At 33.0% G+C, this 20841-nt stretch overlaps 1 protein-coding gene across 3 annotated transcripts in view; it reads left to right on the forward strand.

Annotated features, from left to right (window-relative positions):
- BBS1 (Bardet-Biedl syndrome 1) overlaps positions 1-20841 on the forward strand; it is a 64470-nt gene that overhangs the window by 34276 nt on the left and 9353 nt on the right. For all 3 annotated transcript variants that reach the window (XM_076450244.1, XM_076450246.1, XM_076450245.1), the window contains exons 10-12: positions 1952-2058; positions 12638-12758; positions 15761-15989. In XM_076450244.1, the coding sequence (XP_076306359.1) occupies positions 1952-2058; positions 12638-12758; positions 15761-15989 (457 nt within the window). The remainder of the gene's footprint in view (positions 1-1951; positions 2059-12637; positions 12759-15760; positions 15990-20841) is intronic.

Below are 20841 nucleotides of genomic sequence, written 5' to 3' on the forward strand. Positions count from 1 at the left end.
TGACGGAAGGTGATGTTTCTGATGCAATATTTTATCTCCATTGCCATGTGTATAGATGCTGTCGCTCTCTATGCAAAATTGTTTTGCATGTTACAAGCCATGAAATTCCTACCTACCTCACAGTTCATGTGGTTCACAGTATGTTTGCATGTAAATCATTGCGCAATGACTTTCCACCTATAGGGATACAACACAGCCTCCTGATACATGTGACTCCCTCTATTTAATTTTGCTTTTCATTTCTCATTTGCCAGTTACTGAGTGCAGATATGTTTAACATTGTGTTGTTCTTCAAGAAATATCTTCTTTAACTTTGTGAAGTGTTCCTTTAACATATTTTGTTCAATTTCTATAATTTGTTTACTGTAGTTTTTGTCATTTTTGTTTGACTTCATTTCAGGTTTTTGAAGTTCATGTTTATTCTATTAATTTGCCTGTAACCTATTAATTTTTTTTTTTTTCACTTTATTACTTTTCTTCCAGGGGAACATTCCTTTTATGTCTATGTTCCAATTCAATGATGAAAACTGCCTGACTAGATATGCTATTTATCTAATCAAATTCCACACTGCATGGCCAACTAGCAAACTATGTAGTGGGTCCTGGAAGTTGATGTTGCACAGTTCCAGATTTAATCATCCTATGGACTATGGTTACACGGGCATGTGAAGTATGAGAATCTTTGTCACTTTCTAGTTCTGAGTCATTAAGATGTTGGACCATGGAGGCATTCTCCTGAGTGTGATCACCTCCATTCAGTAGAAAGTAGGGAAGTAGTGTTCTATTGGTGTAAATGGTGTTTATCCTCCAATCATGTGCTCCACTTCCTTGCTGTGGGTCCTGAAGGTCCCAGCTTCTGTGTAGTTCTATTTTTTTGGAGGGTAAGGTTGCATATTTTTTTAGAGGTGATCCATTTCTGTGGGATAAGACCTGGAGGTCAGCATTCCTTTCCAGCTTCTGTGTGGTCCTATCTAGGGTATGGTGTTACACATAGTTCACAAATATATTCCACCTCTGTGTGGTGGGTCTTGGAGGCTGATGGAACATCCAACTACTGTGCAGTTCTATCCAAAGGGTGAGGTTACAGATCTTTTACCAAGACACCTGCTTCCATGTGGTGGGACCTTGAGGTTGTTGACATTCACTTCAGCATCTATGCAGTTCTATCTGGAGAATGATGTTGCTTTCAAGTAGGTCTTTCACACTGCAGTTCACCAATCTGATGAGATCCCTCATCCTACTATCACTGGTATGTCAGTTTCCAGTGAGTGGTTTTGGATTAGATCTTGACTAATCAACATAAATCCATACACGTGTTGATCATGATTCCTTATTTGACCTTAGTCTAGGGTTTTTGCTGCATGCACTCCTCTTTGCAGTAAGTCCTGTGGGACAATGTTGTGCTTCAGCTGTTTTGTGGTTTTATCCATGAGATGTTGTTGCATATCTTACCAATGTACATTTCACCTTTGTGCAGTGGGTCCCAGAAAATGAGTTTGCATGCACATGCATCATAACTGCACAGTCCTATCAGGATGATTATGTTTAAAATGGCAAATGTTGCCCTCTGACACTTCACCTCAAGAAGTTTCTTACCTGAGGATGATGTTGCACTGTGTGGAATAAATCTGAATGATTTTAGGTTTTGCCTGCACCACCACATTGGCACATATCTTCTTACCATTATTTGTATCTCTAGTTCCCAGATGACTTATTGTGGTTGTTGGTTTGCACACATGTGCCCTATTGTTATATTGGTATGGAAATTGCCTCCTTCTGTTCTACTCCACTTGAGGTGAATACAGAGTGCACCTTCCTCCCACCATGGATTGGATGATGTATACTCATTTCCATCTGGTTTTGTACTAGAATTGAATTTCCAGGTATGGAATGACATGCTTATTCTTAATTAATAATTTGAAATATTTAGCATTTTTATTATATTTTCTAGATGACAGTTCCTAGTGTTCCTGTGTTTCTAAACGTGACTGGTTTATTTGATGTAGAATATAGAATCATTGTTGCTTGCCGAGATGGAACACTTTATATTTTGAAAAGGTAAACACTAAGTAGCTGATAAATATTAAAATTTGTATATTTATTTATTTGTGATGGTCAAACAGAAGATGTTAGACTACACTTTTTCAGCAATTGAAAATGGAAATGTATGAACTTTCCATGAAATGCTTAAAATGTACATGTTTACCAGTTGATTGTTTTATTATAGCGACTTGACAGAAAATGTTTTAAAAAAATAAGCATTTGGTAAACTGATAATGGTGTTGTTGGAACTTGAAATAATTTATATGTAAAAAAATATAATCAATCTGTAACTGATATTTATGTAGACACTTTATGTATTTGACAGAATACAGTTTCAGAAATTAAGCATTCATTACTGATAACGGCAGTGTAGAAAATTGTTTTATCAGATTATATTAGTTGATAATAGGTAAATAACCTTCATATAAATATGGTAGCTAGTAGTTGATATTGGCAATATAGAACCTTGATATTACACATAGTATGTAGCCAGTAGTTTATAATGATAACATAGAATTTTGATATTAACCCTATGTATATTGGGGCAGTTCCATTGGATCATTCCCATATACTGTTGAATTAATGAGTACTATTATTCCTGACTTACAAAATTCACAAAATTTAGTAAACTTGAAAAGTACATTGTTAAAAAAAATTCTACTGAAGATTTGTGTGAGAATCTACTGATTCAGTCTGTATGAAATGTGAATTTTGTGACAAGTATAAAAATACATACCTTCATTTTAAACTTTTATTTGCATAATCTCTAAAACCTTCTAAATGAATATCAAAAGTATTCTTTATCTGTAGGGATCTATAAATAAATATACTTTATTCCAGGATCTGTAGAGAATCCATCATACTTTATTCCGAGATCCATAGAGAAATCTAAGTTTGATAAAGATAAAAAGTCGAAAAAACATGTAATGAGCTAAGTAACACAGTTGTGTTTCTTTTCAATACTGACAATGCAGTTACAAATTACTTATATTAATAGTTTAAACTCTTATTTGTTTATTAAACATGTTTTTTATTGTGTTTATATTTTTTATATGGAGCAGTAATCTCCCCAAACATGAGCCATTATTCTGTTTCTGGTAAATCATAACACCTACTTTGAAATGCATGCAAATGTAACAAAGCTCTTAGTTATTTCTTGGTAAAGCAATAAGTCTGGAGGAGAAATGACATTATGACTTAGCAATATCTATAGTATAAGTAATTTGTGCCAAACCCAAAAGATCAAGGAGTAGAAGGAAAAATCTAAAATAGTCAATTTGGCCTACATATTCAGTAGAGACATTTATAATTATACAGCAAAACTGGTCTACAAAATACAAATCTGTAATTAATTTACATACACATCTTTTAATTCTTCATAAAAACCCATTAGAATAGTAATGTTTTTCTTACATGTATAATTTCAAGTCTTATCTTTTCTCTTATAGTTTATTTTTAATTTTCCTTTCAAATTCTTTGTGGATTATCATTTATGCACATACATTAACTTGATACATGTGGAGCTTTATGAAGGTGTTTTGGCAGATTCCCAGTAAAGATGTGTTGTTGTAACAAGACGATACTCATACACACCTTTCAAAATCCAGACAAGTTAAAGTTATAAATATAATTAAATTATTCAAATATGATTTTTAAGATAAACATAATATATAATTAACTAGAATATAAAAGTAAGACCTAAATACAATTTAACTGTCTCTCTAACTATAGCATATTTAGGTAAGAAACCACCATACATGCTATAGTTGATCAAGCAGACAACAATATGAGTGGAAGTTACATGTACACAATAATGAAAGCTGCACTCCAATTTGAAATTAGCCCTTGGTAGTGCATCATGTAAACTGAGTTCTTTCTAACAAGTTTATACACTTGTATCAGTGTTGTAGATCTCAAGGCAAAATATAGAAAGTGAATGTGACAACCATCAGTAATTGGAAAATTTATATCTGTTTCCAAGACAACACAGCTTGCAGAATTTAGATCTCACATGACAATTAGATCAAACGTACACACTTAGTGTGTAGAAACACCTGCACTTGCCAGCTTGTGCATCTTAGAAAGATATGGTCTGATGTTGAGATTTTTCGAAACTCATGGATCATGTGACACAAAACCTGCAATTTGAGTATTTTTTAAAGGTTTTCTTTAAAGCAAAATAATTAAATTTAGATAAGCTAAAAATTCAGAATATACAATATAATATTAATGTACAATATAATGTTAATTTCTTTTTCATATATTGAGAGTAAAATGGTTTAATTAAGTTTTAAATGTAATGCAGTGCTATACACAGAAAGGAATTTAAAAATGGTGCTTGAGACCAGAGGGTTAAAGGGCAAAGAAAATGAGTAATTGATGATGGTGATATGGAATCTTATATTAAATAGGGTATGCAGCCTTTACTTAATTATGACACTGTAGAAACTTGATATTAAACCAGATAAGTATCCATTAATTAACTGACACCATAGAACCTTGATATTAACATTCACCATGGGCAGGTTAAAGTTCTCATGTCATTACTTTTAAGAGAGTTACTTTCAAAATTTAGTTAAAGTACTTTATTATCATTGTATACAAATAAACTGGACATAAAAAAGAACAACCTATATGATAAATCAATTTTTAATATTATATAACTTTTAAGTTCTTAATTCTATAAGGAAATATTTAATAAATTCCCCAATCTTCTTTAGTGTGAAAATTATAACATTTGTTCTCTAGTCTTCTCTCTCTAATTTATTTACCACCCTTCCAAGAAGTACAGAATTTAATGAAAATTACTAATTATTATTAGTTAATAATCACCTGCAGCATAAATAACTGTAGTTTACTATTACAGTTTGTAGTAGAATTCTAGAAAGAAAACCAAAAAGATAAATTTTGATTTATTTCATATTTTTTATGGTGCTTAAGAGGTCAGTCAAATTGACTGAGTGTGTATTGGTAGGGTAGAGAAAATAATAGATAAGATATAAAGTTTTAATGAAAAAACAAACAACATATAATACTTGTATTTTTTTAGGTATTATGCAAATGAAATTTGACAATTTTCTAGTAAAGAGAATTATCTTTAATCTTAAACATGAAAATCATTTTGCCCTGGAGCAAGCAACACTTTGACTCTATGCAATCCTGTTTAGTAAAATTACTTCATTACAAATTTTGATTTTTTTGTACAAAAGATTTATAATGTTTACTGAAATTTTGTGCAGATATATAAAATATATTAAAGGTTGTGGTACAGAAATCTTAAAGAGCAATTTGGGGTCACAGGTATGATTGAATCAACTGAGCCTATAGCAAAAGAGTTGAATAAGGTAGGCAACCATTAGTTTTTGTTGCATGTTCAAAGATGATATTGAACAAGACATACAGTCAGTACTTGGTGGTAGAGACCTTGATAGTAAACAAGATAGATAGTTGGTTTGTGATGATATTAATATAAAACCTTGATAATAAACAAGATATGCAAGTAGTTGATGAAAATTGATATAAAAGTATAATATTAGGAAGGATTAGCAGCCAGTAATTGATGATGGGGATGTAGAATCTAAGTTTTAAACAAGGTAGGTTGGTAGTAGTTGATGGTGATATACAACCTTGGTCTTAAACAAAGTAGGAAGTCAATAGTTAGTGATATAGAACATTGATATTAAATATGGTGAGTAGCCAGTAAATGATTCTGGTGATATAGAACCTTGATGTTAAAACAAAACACTTACAACCAGTAGTTGATGACAATGATACAGTTAAACAAGGTTGGCAGGCAATAGTTGATGATGAATGTAGAACCTTAATATAAAGAAGGTAAGTCACCAGTAGTTGATAATAGATGTAGAATCTTAACATGACACACTACATTCTCAAAAGTTCTAAAGATTTCTAAATTTAATTTCCACACTTGAAAATTATTAAACTAAAATGTCATCATCAAGATACTTTTAACACTTTTAACGTGAAATGTTTGAATGTTGAAAACAATTATTTTAACTACTATTTATCACTTTTAAATTAGAGATAGCTAGCACAGATAATCTCTGAGTAGATCTGTATGAAACCTGACAGAAATATAATGATGGAGTATGTCTCTGTGTATATGTGTCAAAAATGTTAAGCTTATTCATTTTTCTTCTATTCATGCTGTTCATTTACTATCTTTACTATGGCATAGTCATAACCAGAAACATCAGATATAGAATTATGTAATTGAATTTTTATGAATCAGAAAGATGTAATCCCTAGATATGTTTAAACTTTTCAACAAGAAATAGGTATAAAGAATCATGTATTTCATAGATTTGTTGTGAAAAAATAAACATTAGGTCATTACTCATGTTAGTCAAGTAAGCATTTCACTGGTTATCAATTTGTGGAGTTTATGATATTTGATTGTCATGCTATTTCAAGTTTGTGAGACAACTTAGATCACTCTTTGTTTATATCATACCAGTTATGATAGCACAAAATTCTAGCTACTAATCTATATTTTAATAGTATATAACTTATAAGTTCTTAATTCTATAAAGCAGTATTAAAAACAATTCTGAATTTCCTCTGCTGTGTGTGGCACATTTTCTTTAGGCATCTTCTTTTTTCTATTTTATCCCCATTGCTCCATAAAGTATGAAGTTAAATGCAAATTACTCACTATAAAATCGTTATTTCTCAGACAAACTGTACTTTTTATAGTCTTTCATTTTGTTTGGTTACAGAACTATCAAATAGCAAATCAGACCCCTCCTGCCAAAACCACCTGTCACATCCTCTCTTTAAGGATTTGTTAATAGCTTTTTCGTACATTCAATTATATATTACCTATAACCAATAAAAAGCCAAGGTTTTCTTATTTCAAGTGGCATATTGTACAGTGTTGTGTTCTGGACAGATAAATATCTATTTCACTCAGAGTACATGCTCCATTCCTATGGGAGAGCTAACAGTTAGCTTGAATGAATTTTAAATGGCTATTTTTACATATTTATAAAGGGAAAACAGTTTTGTATGTTAGGAGAAGTTGTCTATTTCTGTATGTTATTAGTGTGTGTTCTTTCATGCATTATTTAACTAATTTTCTCAACATGGACTCAATCAATTTAACTGACCACATGACCTCTTTGTATTCATTTAAAGTCTTTTTAGCCTTAATACTTCTAACTTTAAATGTATATGTATATCATAATAAAATTGAAAGTCTTTCCCATACAATAAATCATACTTTTTTTAGTGAAGTATTTTAATAAGCTCAAATAAAGATTTGTCCAGGAATATATTGAGTATTTGTTTTGAATAGTCTGTGTGCAAAGTAATTTTCATGTTAAGATTAAAAATACTTTTCCTTATCTCAAAAATCTTAAATATCATTTATTTAATCCCTAAAAAACCTTCTAAATACTCTTCAAACATTTATTTTCAGTAGAACTTTATGATTAATCTGTTGCTTTCTTTACTGTATCTCAAAATGGGATTAGTCAATTTGACTAAACTTGTAACCACTAAAAAAAATCAAAGTAATCCTAAAATTACTATTTTTTTTCTTTCTAGAATAATTTCAGATTGTAACATGAAACTACATTAATTTATTATAAGTAGCCTTAAGCTGGTAATATTATACATGTATTTATAATTATATTTTATTTTTTATTGCTCTTTGAACCATATCTAACTACTGTCTACACCATTATAAATTGTAAATCACTCAGGGAAAGTGCAGCTTAAGTTATGCTATCTAATTGCATTACCTACAAGTTGCTCATGCACATGTCTCATAAAACATTTTTATTATATGGTTATTATTTAACCCAAAAATATCTCAATTTTTACATTTTAGTTACTTATAAAATAATAAGTAAGGAATAAAATACTTACTCAGTCTTCTTTCTTTCTTACTGTTAATTATCAAGGATAATTAAGCTTACTTTTTATACCAATAGTAATAATGCACCAAATAATTTTTATTTAATACTCTTGTCCAGAGTATCCTTTACTGTGCATGACCCAAAGCTTTAGTATCTTATGTTTAAAATTTTATTAAATTACTTTTTGTTTATGTTATAACAAAGTAAACATAAATTGCTCTCTATAATATTGTCATTGCTCAGACAAACCATTATTTTTGTAGCTTTCAACTCTGTTTGGTTACAGAGCTATAAATAGAATATTGCACTTTTCCTGAAAAACTTATTGCATCCTCTTTTTTTAGGCTTTGTTAATAGTTTTTACTTTTAATTATGTATTATCTATAATCAATAGAGAGTCAAAGTTTTCATCTGTGGAATGACACTGCCCTCAGTGACACAGTTGTGTGTCCACTAGAAACCAGGTTTCAATACTGGGCAGAGCACAGATAGTTCATTGTGTAGCTTTGTGTTTAACTTCAAAATAAACAAATGACATATTGTATAACCTTGTGTTCTGAACACATGATAGTCAGTTGTACTTAGATCACAAATGTTGTTCCTGTGAGAAACTTAATAACTAGCTCAGATGAATGTTTAACAGTTCTTTTTGCATAATTAAAAATCCAGAATAATCATAGAGTTAAAGGATATTGCTTGCTTTTTTGCAGATTATTAGTCTATGTTCTTTGGTGCATTATAATTAAATAAAAATAATTTGGTGCATTACTACCATTAATATGAAAATGTATCCTTAACAATTGATAGTAAGAAGAAAAGAAGATTGGCTTAGTACTTCATTTCAATTTTCATGTTGATTCTATACTTATTATAAAAGTAGCTAAAATGTAAAAATAGGGATTTTTTGAGTTAATATTAAATTAGGTAAAATTAATAATAATAATATAAATAAAATGTTTCACGAAACACACTTATAAGCAGCTTGTAGTAGCTAGTAGGTAGTGTAATTTGATGAGGGTCATAGAAAAGCATGATATGTTAAACTGCACTCATAAATTGGGAATTTAGTACTTATGGTGATATAGAAACTTGGTGTAAAGAACTCAAACAAAAGTTGTTAAGTATGTAGTGAGGGTAAGATAGAAACTTGGTGTGATAGACAACACTCTTAAAAGATAGCTGTTCTGTAACTGATGATGTTAAAGTATTAATTAGACACAAGAGAATACACTTTTAAAAGACAGATGTCCAATAATTGGTAAAGGAGATGCAACTGGATACAACAAAGTGCACATTATAGAGACGAATGTTCAGAATTTGATAGAGGTAATGTGGTAAATGGATGTTACATTATGCACTCTCAAAGGACAGACATTCAGTAATGTAGAAACTTGAAATGATAGAATACAGTTTTATAATGTAGGCATCCAGTAGTTAATAATGATTATATACTACCTGACCTTGACAGTATGCAGTCTCTAAAGATGAGTTTTCATTTATTGATAATAATGCTACAGAAATATAACATAAGACACGAAAAAGTAATTTTCAGCAGTAAATAATGATGTATATTTTAAAAAGGTAGATATTCAGTGGTTCATAATTGTGGTATCTAAACTTCACATAACAGGCTCTGAACTTTAAAGTTACAATGACAGTGTAGAAACATGGCATGAAACAGTCAAATACAGGTTTCCAGTGATTGAGGATGGTTTGGAAATTTACTGTTAAATATTTTAGCTGCTTAAGGTGGAAGATTTTAGTTTCAAAAGTTAGGTATTCACTAGATTAAGCTATTGTAGTTGCTTGCAATAAAATAATTCAGTTTCTAAAAGTTAATTTTTCAGTATTTGAAGTTATTGTTTTGCTGGAGAGGAAATATTTCAGTTTCAAAATGTTATGGGCTCAGTGATTGAAATGTGAATTATTCCAATGAAATAGTTCATTTTCAATAAGTTGATGTTATTGTAAGTATTGAGATGAAAGATTCCAGTATCATAAATTATGTGTTCAATCGTTGAAACTATGAAAGACTTCAGTTTTAAAATGTTAAATGTTATATAGTTGCTTGAGAAGAAAGATTTTAGTTCAGCTACTGAACACCTAAAGTTATGTATATAGTTGATGAATGATTTCATCTTGAATAAAATTGTTTACTGTAGTTCCTTGAGATGAGAGACTTAAGTTAAGATACAATATCTTACCTCTTCTGCTAAAAAAATATTTCTCGATTGACACTGTCCTCATTGCAAACTTTTGCTTGACACTATCCTCGATACTCTCACTTACTCTAAAATATGGTAATGTGAGATATTTGTGTACTAACAAGCAAAGGATTATACAGCGACCTTCCACCAAAAGTATTTCATCACTACCCCTATTATATCTAGAGCAGTTTCTAATGTCACAGCTGTTAATCCCTTTGAGACTGGTCAAACCAAACCACACTGGAAGTGGGAATGATGGGTGGGAAGTGTGAGGGGAGGTACGTATCTATTGTAAATACATTTTCAGTTGAGGAAAATGTTAACTTTCAATACGATATCTTACATCAGTTCATGAAAAGCTAGAATCCCATTTTGAACAGGTAGAGGCTGGAGTCTGGTCTTTATCAACCCTGACCTGAGTTCATAGTCCAAGAAGTAGAAGTGCAAGACACGAGGATGGGAACAGATCAATAGGATAAATGAGAGGCCATGAATGATTTGGAAATTTGCAAATGGATTGACTTAGTCCTTGTCTCCAATGGGTCAGGAATACTCTTGATGCAAAAAGGGTGCCATAAAAAGTCATTCAACAATATAGAAGATAAACAGATCCTAGACAAAATGGTATCTACACCTAGTATATCCCCACAACTGAGCAGCTATGTCCATAATGGCAGTAGCAAAGGAGATTTCAAGTATCATCTGAAAACCCTTCAGGGCAGTGATGAACAGCTTGAGACAAATAGTGAAAGAAAGATAAGGAACAAAGAAGGGGTGTTCAGGGTAAGAAGAATACAAGAAAATATGTTGAGAAAATGTAACCAAAGGGATAAGTGACTTAAAACACTGTGGACTAAATAATGGTAGTTGAAACAATGATAAACAGAAGCACAATTGTTGATAGTACTTGGAGGTAGAGGCATGTTGACCCTCAAACACAATTGTTCCCCCAAATAACTTGCATAAACTTCAATATCCAGAAAAGGATTAAATAGTAAATATCGACCCAGTTGCTCATCCTTGAGTAGGGAAAGGGTGGAACCATAGGAAACAGTAGATAAAGACAACACATAACATACAGGGTTAATCAATTTCCTAAAAGGTGAAGGTAGTTTGGGCAATTTCCTGAGGTGTGTGAGATGAATATTCAGGAGAGAGGGAAATAAGGCTGTCCATATTCTCTATTTCCTGATCAATCAAACTCTTAGCAGGAATGATAGGACCATCATTACTATGTTCTGAATGTTGCTTAAAATTAGCCATTTCCAAACACACCAGAACCATCAATAACTCATGCTCTGATAATTGTGGTTTTGACCCCATACATGTGATCAGTAAATTAGTTGCAGCAGTCACAACAGTTGTGGTCATGATCACTTGAAACTGAGAATTCACAACTTTCCAACTAAAGCAGAAAAAGCAGAACAAAAACAGGAAATAGTAAAACTGACTTATATAGAAAGGAAGTCTAAAAAGTAGGAAAGTAAAAACTTGCATATGTTAACCTTGAGTGAAAAACACACGTACACAAGAAGGCTGTCAACCGAGAGGTGGTTAACAGCTCTAAGATTAGAGATGGTGCTAGTTATGATAGGGGTAGCATTGCCCTTCTATTAGTGGAGGGTTTTTGTGTAACCATTTACATGTTAGTATGCTGATATTTCATGTTAGCATATGTGACGGTAAATGGAAGTGTCAGAGTTAGTGGTGAGTGAAAATTTGTGCTGATAAAGTGCAGCATGAGTTTAGGAAAAAAATTTTGGGAACAGGGGTATCTGTTGGAAATACATTTTCAGTTTAGGAAACTGTTAACTTTTAAAAAGTTAAGTGTTCAATAGTTGAAATTATTTTAGGTGCTTGAGATGAAATATTCCAGTTTCAATAATCTAGAAGTTGAGTAATTGTAATATCTTGAAGTGAAAGATTTAATTTTTGAAAACTAGGTGTTCACTATATAAAGTTATTGTAAATACTTGAGATGAAAAAATATAATTTTCAGATAGTACATGAAGTTATACAAAGTATTGTAATACCTGAGTTTAAAAGAGTTTTCAAAAATAGAGAAATGGGATTTGATAATATACAAAAACCTGAGATAAAGTATAACATTTACAAGTTCACATTCAGCATTTTATGAGTAATTTTGTTTCTTTTTTTTTGCATTATTTAAAAACTTATTCTAACAAAGTTATACATTTCAGTTATTGTACTTAGATTTTAAAATGCAAATTGAAGACAATAACTTATCATTTTAAATATAAAAGTTATGTGAATGTGAATATTGCATTTATTATCTCTGAGCTTCATAGAAGTTCTGGATTTTAAGGATGTGTTTTTTAATACCTTTTAAAGTTTAATAATACAACCACAAATATAATGTGAAACTTCAAGCCTACTTTGTTGAAACATTACCACAGAGAGTGGTAGTGATATGAAATAATATGCAGAAGTTATTTGTTTTCATTAGGGTATAATGTATACAATGTTATAAATTTTGTGTTGCAGAGGCTTCAAAACAGGACGTCTCTGTGTAGAGCTTTTATCTCAGCCAGTAGGTTTACTGAGAATTAAGAACACTGTTGTTGTGGGCTGTATGGATCAAACACTGAGCTGTTTCTCCATGAAGGTGAGCTAAGAAAGTTTATTTCTCCATAGTGCCTACCAAACCATGTAATGGTTATCATGCCCTTATTTGACAGAATGGGTTATCAGTGTATACTTACTTTTTGTCAGATTATCCAGCAACATATAAATAAAAGTTATCTTAAATGAATTAAACCAAGCATGTCAGGTAATGGTAAACTTGCTAACAGATGCAAAAAAAAAAAAAAATAGAAATTTCTGTAAAACAAAAATTATATTATAAATAACATAAAATCTTAATGAAACCTATTTGTACCAGTAAGGATATTAATAAACAGAATGTATACTAAAGTTAAAAGTCTTCAATTTAAAACATATTCTGAAAACACCTGCAATGAAACAAAACTCAAATCTCTAAAAACTAAAAATAATTCAATTTCTGTTCAGCCTATAATTAAGTTTACTTATTAAAACACTTGCTTATCAGTCCTTTCTCACATTTTTTGTAGTTGGGATAAATTTCATTGGAAATTGTGATTTCAGTAATATTAGTACTATTTCTGTTACATAACAGTTTCTCAAGACTTTTAGGATGATAATAAGTAACTTGAGTTTCCAGTGTAATTCCAAATAGAATTTACATTGTTAAAACTAACACAAAAAGATATAGTTGATACTTGAAATATTTGCTATTTGGTAAAACTCCATAATTATAGAATTATGTAAAAACAGGATTTAATGATTCCTTTACTGGAATAATCATGGTCTTGAATAAATGATGTATTTTTGAAACACAGTTGTTTTGTTTTTCCTCAATTCTGTAACACAAAAAAATTAAATACAAATAGCAGTATATTTTTTAATTTTTATTATGCTACTGTTAATAAAGCATTGTGAACAATACATTAGCATTGAAAATATTTTAGCTCTTTTTTTTTTAGTCAGCATGGTTTCACTAAAGGAAAATCTTCCCTTACAAATCTTTTAACATTCTCTGAAAAGGTTATTGCTTATGTAGATAAGGGTAGGGACATGGATTTATTATATTTGAATTTTCACAAAGTATTTGACAAGGAGGTATCACATTAAAAAAAAATTGTTAAAAATTACCTCCTTAGGTAGAGAGGATGGGTTAGATCAATGAATAAAACATTGGCTGGATATAAAAAAGCAGAGAGTAATTATAAGTGTAATTTTTCAATCTGAATTATATGCTACAGATGGAGTACTTTAGGGCTCTGTGTTAACACATTTGTTGTTTTTTTTATTTACATCAGTGGTATAGATAAAAGAATAGTTATAAACTAAGAAAATTTGTTGATGGTATTAAAGTTTTGGATGTTGCTTGCCATGAGGAAAATGCTGCTGTTTTACAAAAGGATTTGGTTATTTGTTGAAGTTAGAAAGACAATTGGTAGATAACATTTAATTATAAAAAATGCACATTAGTACATGTAGGATGTAACAATTTGAATTATGAGTATAAATATGAGGGGAATAATCTTAACAATGTTAAGGAAAAAAGGGAGCTTGGTTTCTAGTTGATAAATCTTTTGAACAATGTATTATTGCTAGAGCAGGGCAAATATGATATTAGATTGTATCTACAGAAATATGAATACAAGTCTAAAGAGGTTCTAATTTTATTTTACAAACCAATGGTTAGACCAGATTGGAAGCACTGCATTCAGTTTTGGATCTTTACCATAGGAAAGACATTGAATTGTTGCAACAAATTCAAAGGAAGTTCACTAGAATGATACCTTGGATGTAAAAGTATAAGAACAGGTTAAGATCTCTGAAATTACTTTCTTTTAAAAAAAGAAAAGTTAGAGTGGATTTGAGTGAGGTATTTAAGATTCTTAATGGAACTGATGGTTGTTGGTATATCATCTTTTCTTCATACTTAATGGTTAGAATGGTATGGCTCATGGGTGTAGTATCTCTACCCTCACACACACACACACAGTATTTCATTTATCAGCAAAATTCCAATTTGCTGTGAAAATCTTTTGTTAATTTTTTTGAGAAAATATTAGAAGAAAAATAAATAATTTCCTGGTGGGACAATTTTTTAGCAAACATTGAAAATTCTGAGAAACTTTTGGTAAATATTCAGTAAAAGGGGATAAAATTCATAATAGGATAATGCTACATGCAGCAGCCTGTTGATAGTTTCAATAATTTTAGTACTTTATTTGTTTAAGAATATCTGGAAATTCCAGTTATCTTTTTATTCAGGGTGTCCTATCTTGTTGGCAGAATTCAGTCATGCACCTTCCACTCCCCAGGTATAGGGATTTTACTTCATCTTGGTAAGACTAGGGAACACAAATATACATTTTGGCCAGGTAGGAGTAATCTTTCATTACAGTGGATTTATTTTTCTCACAGGGTTACTGACTTTTGACATGGGTTGCCTTCATACGTGACGGAAGCAGTTAATTGTAAGGAATGCAAGGGGAGTGCAGATTAATATTTGAATGATAAGGACTGGCTTTGTATATTTTACTTTCATTTTAAAATGTGGTTAATAGATGGGATGGCCTAGGTGGACCAACAATTCCTTTGTGATTCTGAAATTAAATGTTACAGGCAAAAGTACCCAGCCCTCAGTGGTAGGAAATGCTTAAGTTAATCTATCAATTTAAATTATTTCATGAACTTTGGGAGCTGGTGAGCTAGGTTCAAATCCATATAATACCATAAAATATCTCCCACACTTTAAGTTGTGGGTATGTTATAAGAGCAACAGTCAATCGCTTAACATGGGTGGCAGAGTGCTGCTGACTGATTGCATTCCCATTGGTTGGTGGTTTAATATTATCAATGATGACAAGTAGCCTTAGAAGTTTTGCATTAAAAACAAAACTTTTTTTTAAATTAAAATATTTTTCAGTGACAATCTGAATAAATTTGCAAGTTGCATTAAAAGAAAATTTTGTAATGGATTGAGCTATTAACCCTTTTGTTCAACTCAACTTGTAAGATTTTTATAGAAATTATTGGAATGTTATAACCATTTGTAGTTTATTTTATCCTCAGGGGAGAAATTTGTGGACCATCAGGCTAGAATCTAGTATTGCTGCTATGGAAATGATAGATATCACTTACCTAGGAATTCAGCTGATTGTTGTTGCACTAAACAATGGGCTTATACAACTTTATCAAGACAAGTACTTGGTTGATGTAGTGCCAGCAGAGGACATAGTGACAGGAATCAAATTTGGTCGCTATGGCAGGGAAGAAAACACTCTTATTATGACCACTCGAGGTTTGTGTTAACATGGGAAAACAACATCTTTATGTTTTGGTTGACTATTTGTCACTTAAATTCATCAAAACAATTTGTGCTAAGATGAAAAAATCATCCTTTCAGTTTGAAAAACATGATTTTCTTACATTTATTTGATAATTAGATTCATCAGATTAGTTTGTGCTAATTTTTATAATGTATAAAAATTTGTCTTTAAATTTTGGAAAAAAACAGACACAATGTATTCAATATAGTACCTTAAATACTCTAATCCATTGCTGCCCTCTTTATATAAAAACAAACCTTGAAATTCTCACCTACTCCACAATCAATATGGTTCACAGCATCTTACATGTAAACAATCATGTGACAACTCTCACCAGTAGGAGTGCAATACACCATCTTTATGCATGTGTCTCCATCTGTTCAATTCTACACCTAACCATCACTTTTTGTTAAGCTTTTTCTCACAGTCAGTTATTAACTTGAAATTTAGTGTCATGACTTTAGCTACAGTTAGAACTGTTTTGATTGTTGTGACACAGGCTTCAGATGTGGGGTCTCAGCTGAGGAATCTTCAGCTGTCATTTACAGGGAGTTTGAATTTTACATGTTTTGTCCCTCTTTTCCCAGCAATGTCTGGGATCTTCCTGGCTCTGTGGTACCTGTTCATGTTAAGGATGATTTTACCATTTTTATTCAATGCCTGTCCTTCTTCTGTGGAACTTATTAGGTCTACCTCACCCTTTTCTAAAATTTATGTTTTTTCTGCATTCTTAGTTTCATGGACAGGATTTTATTAATTTAGAGTACATGCTATACATTTTATTTCACAAGTGAGAAGTGGTATAAGTATGTCTTTTATTTCACCACTGGCTTCTGTTTATCTGTGTGTTAGCTTACTTTTGTGCCTTAATTCCTTTCTTAACTTCCAGCAGCTGGAATCTTTTCCTTTGTGCTGTACATTTATCCCAAGTCCAATCTTCCTGCTTCTTTCTTCACCTTACATCTCTCCTTCACACACATCTTTGTGACCTGTGGGGGTTCTGTTTCTCCATAGTCTCATTTTAAAGATATTCCTGAATCTTTGGAATCACATATGGAATCTGCAAAACTCGTCCCTTTCTTCCTTGGCTACTCATTTGTCTCAGCCTGCTTCTGTATCTTACCCTATAGCTGTTCTTCACCCTTTCAGCCTTTGCCTCCTCCTTAAACTGAGGATCAGATGGACTGTCATTTGACTTGCAAACATACACATTGCTTCCAACAGTGACTATTCAATGATATTTGACCAAGTAGGGACACATTTAACCAGTATTTATTACCTGTGGTGGGAGTTCACTCCTGACCCATGGGTGACCATGACTTTGTCAAATATATATTTTCTTTGTTTTCTCTATCCTCCTCCTCTGTGTGTAGATTCAATTTTCTTCCCATTTCCTTGGGATCCTGCTACCAGTCATATTCTATCCAAATTTGTTCACACTCTTCCCTCACAGCATGCTATTGAACATGTCAGCCAGCCTTACCCAGGTTTTTGCTCCAGACTTTTTGTCCTTCCCTAGAACACTGGAAATTGGTATTCTATGACCAATCTGTCCCACCTCAATCAATTTCTGGATCTTTCTCACTTTACCATGGAATATTTTCTCACCCTTTGATGGGCTTTTTTTCGAGGTCTTTAGATGACCAAGGTAAACATCTCAGATGCTTACTCCACATTCCAATTTCTTTCAGTGCTGCCTTCAGTTTATCTATGAAAGGGTTGCATTTCAGTTTTGTGCTTTACCTTTCAGGCTTTTATAAGCACTGTATGTGAGTGGTCAAAGACTGTTCAGCTTATACTCGAGGGTTCAACTTCCACCACTACATGGATGACCAGCTTCTCTTAGATTCTTCTGAACTGGATTCTTTTCAATAGACTCATCTGCTATTGACAAAAGCAGCCTGTGTTTGTTGATTTTTCAAGATTGAGAAGTCTTTCCTGATTACTACCCAACATCTTGACCACTTGGGTGTGTTTTCCAGCACTAACCTCTGTTAGTCCCAACCTTCTTCATTTTGCATGTGTTCAGTGGAGCTTTCAATTCTTCACATCATTTCTTCTTCCTCTTTTCTGAATGCAAGGTTCAGTCACCTTCAGGGACTTCAGCTTCCATGAAAGCCGTACTCCCCTTGAGTCATTCATATATGTATTCTCTTTAGTGGACATTGCACAACTAATGGAATTTTACTTAGAATCTCTTAGATTCCCCAACAAGGACAACATTATGGCAAGGTTACTGCTGCTTCCTCCTTATCCATATTTGCATCTGTTCACTCATACATGTTCACTCTGGGGTTGAGCCACTTGAGTCGATCAGCAGGAGAATTCCAGGCAGTGGTCTCAGTTATAAATGTCTTTATCTGTCAACATGCTCTGAATAATTTTTCCCTAGTACGTAGAACAGACTTTTCATGATCCATTCAGGAAATTCTACCATTGTATCTGATATCACTCATCAATCACCAATGAGGCATCTGTTCTCATTTCCTTTTGGCAAACATTAGACTACTTTAATGGGTCTACAAACTGCAGCTATGTCCTGTAGAATGTCATGTTTCAGTTGATTTCAACTTTGTAGTGGATGGTCTTTCTTGACACAATCATACTTACTCAACAGACCCCTAAACCCAAAAATTTCTTTCAGGTGTCTTTGCAATCATCTAGATGCTTTTGCTACTTTCCTCAACACCAAGTTACCTCCTTTTTTGGTCTTTGGTTCCTTATTCACAAGCTCTGGCAGTGGATGCTGTTAATGAGTTCTGGACCAACCAGTATTTTTATGCCTGTACTCCTATCCATCTCTTTCCCATGGTGACTTTAGTCGTTCTTTCTACTCTATGTCAGATTCTTCTGACTACTACTAACTGGCAGACACAACCGTAGTTTTCTCTGACTGTCAGGGAGCTTGCTGAAGAGTGTGGGATATCAGTTGGATCTTGTTACGTCTGTTAGATTTTGACCAAAAATTTGAAGATGCTGATTACGACGCCATTTCCTGATTGCAGATATCTTCAAATTTGTGCCACGCATGATGACGGATGAACAAAATCCCCCAGACCCAGAAAAGCTTGCCAAGTTCGATCCAAGGTCAAGGTGATGCTGACAGTTTCTTCGATGCTAAGGGTGGTCGACAGTGTTGTTCACCACCCACACGACAAAATCAACACACTGTACCTCAGTTGGATCTTGTTACGAGATTTTGACCGAAAAATTGAAGATTAACAGCGTTGCAGCGAAATTTGTGCCACGCCTGGCTCCACAGTGAACCAGACTTACTACATTGAAGTTTTGAAACGTCTGAGGGACGCCATCCGTCGCAAAAGGCCAGAAATGTGGAGGTGTGGCGACTGGTTTTTCCATCACGACAACGCTCCAGCCCATTCAGCCCTCAGAACTCGTGAGTTTTGGCCAAACACTCGATCACTGTTCTTCCCCACTCCCCCTACTCACCTGACCTTGCTCCTTGCGATTTTTTCTTGTTCCCCAAACTCAAAAGACCCTTGAAAGGAAGAAGATTTGAGACGATTCCCGAGATTAAGGCAAATGCGACGAAGGAGCTGGAGGACATTACAAAAGAAGCGTACCAGGACTGTTTCAACAAGTGGAAACACCGTTGGGATAAGTGTGTGCGTTGGGAGGAGAGTACTTTGAAGGGGTTCCAGACCTGAACTTCTAAATAAAGTACATTTTGTTTTATGACGTCAGTCTGCGCATTTTTTGAACAGACCTCGTAAGTCATACCACTTACCAAAGTAAGTGACTTTGTCACTCAACCTCTCTATTGCTTCCCAGAGGCTGATGTTATTTGGTCCTGGCTCTTTGCTGGTGATACATTAGCACCAATTTCTATGCAGTCCTTTCTGGAGGATGATGTTGTGTGGATTACACATGGCTACTTCTGATGTTTCACCCCAGTGGGTTTGGGCTCTAGAGGATGATGTTCCTTGGTATAGTTTGTTAAGGGTTGCATAGGATGTCCCACTGCAATTGTCTTCAGGTGGAGGCTAATCCCACTAATCTTAGTGTATATCCATGGCCAATAATGCACACTGTCAAGAAGAGGTGTTCTACAAGGTCACTAGTAGGTTTTTCTCACGATATTTTGCTTCATATACATTAACATTTCAGAATCTACTAACCCATGTACTTTTGTGGGTAAAACAGAAATAAATTGCTGTCAGTTTGACTGAATAAATAAGGAGCAGTTTACTTTTCAGAATAGGGTTTTCATAGTCACCTATTTCTTTTAGTGGAGTATAAGAGTACTGCCATGTTACAACTCCTAGCTTCTAGGGTTTTAGACCATATAGGCAACATAATGAATATGCTAACTTTTATTAGTTAGATAGTATGGTGGTGGTGTTCTGCTAATAGAGATGGCATAGATCCTCTACTTGTGCATCCTGTCTCTTTAAGGTAAGTGTTGCACATGCACTCCAGCTTCTGTGAGGTCCTATGCGAGGGATGATGTTGCACATATGTTATGATAGTCTAGTCCATAAATTCAACTACATCTGCTACATTGCAGTTCACCCCTATGAATAGGATTCCATGTCCAACCATCAACTGAGTATCAGTTTCAAGTGAGTGGTTTAGGATTAAATCTGTACCAATTGACATAAATCCTTACATGTATTGGCCTTGGTTCTTCATCCAACCTCAGTCATGTATTTTTGTTTCTTGCTCTACACCTCTGTGTGGTTGGTTCTGAAAGTTTATTGCATGGATCTGATTCAATTCACCACAGATCTGTGGAAGATTGAGGTGTTAGCTAGTCATCTATGTATATAGTACTCCAGAGGATAATGTTGCACAGGGTGAATG

This window comes from Tachypleus tridentatus, chromosome 8, assembly GCF_004210375.1.
Source record: "Tachypleus tridentatus isolate NWPU-2018 chromosome 8, ASM421037v1, whole genome shotgun sequence".
NCBI lineage: Eukaryota > Metazoa > Arthropoda > Merostomata > Xiphosura > Limulidae > Tachypleus > Tachypleus tridentatus.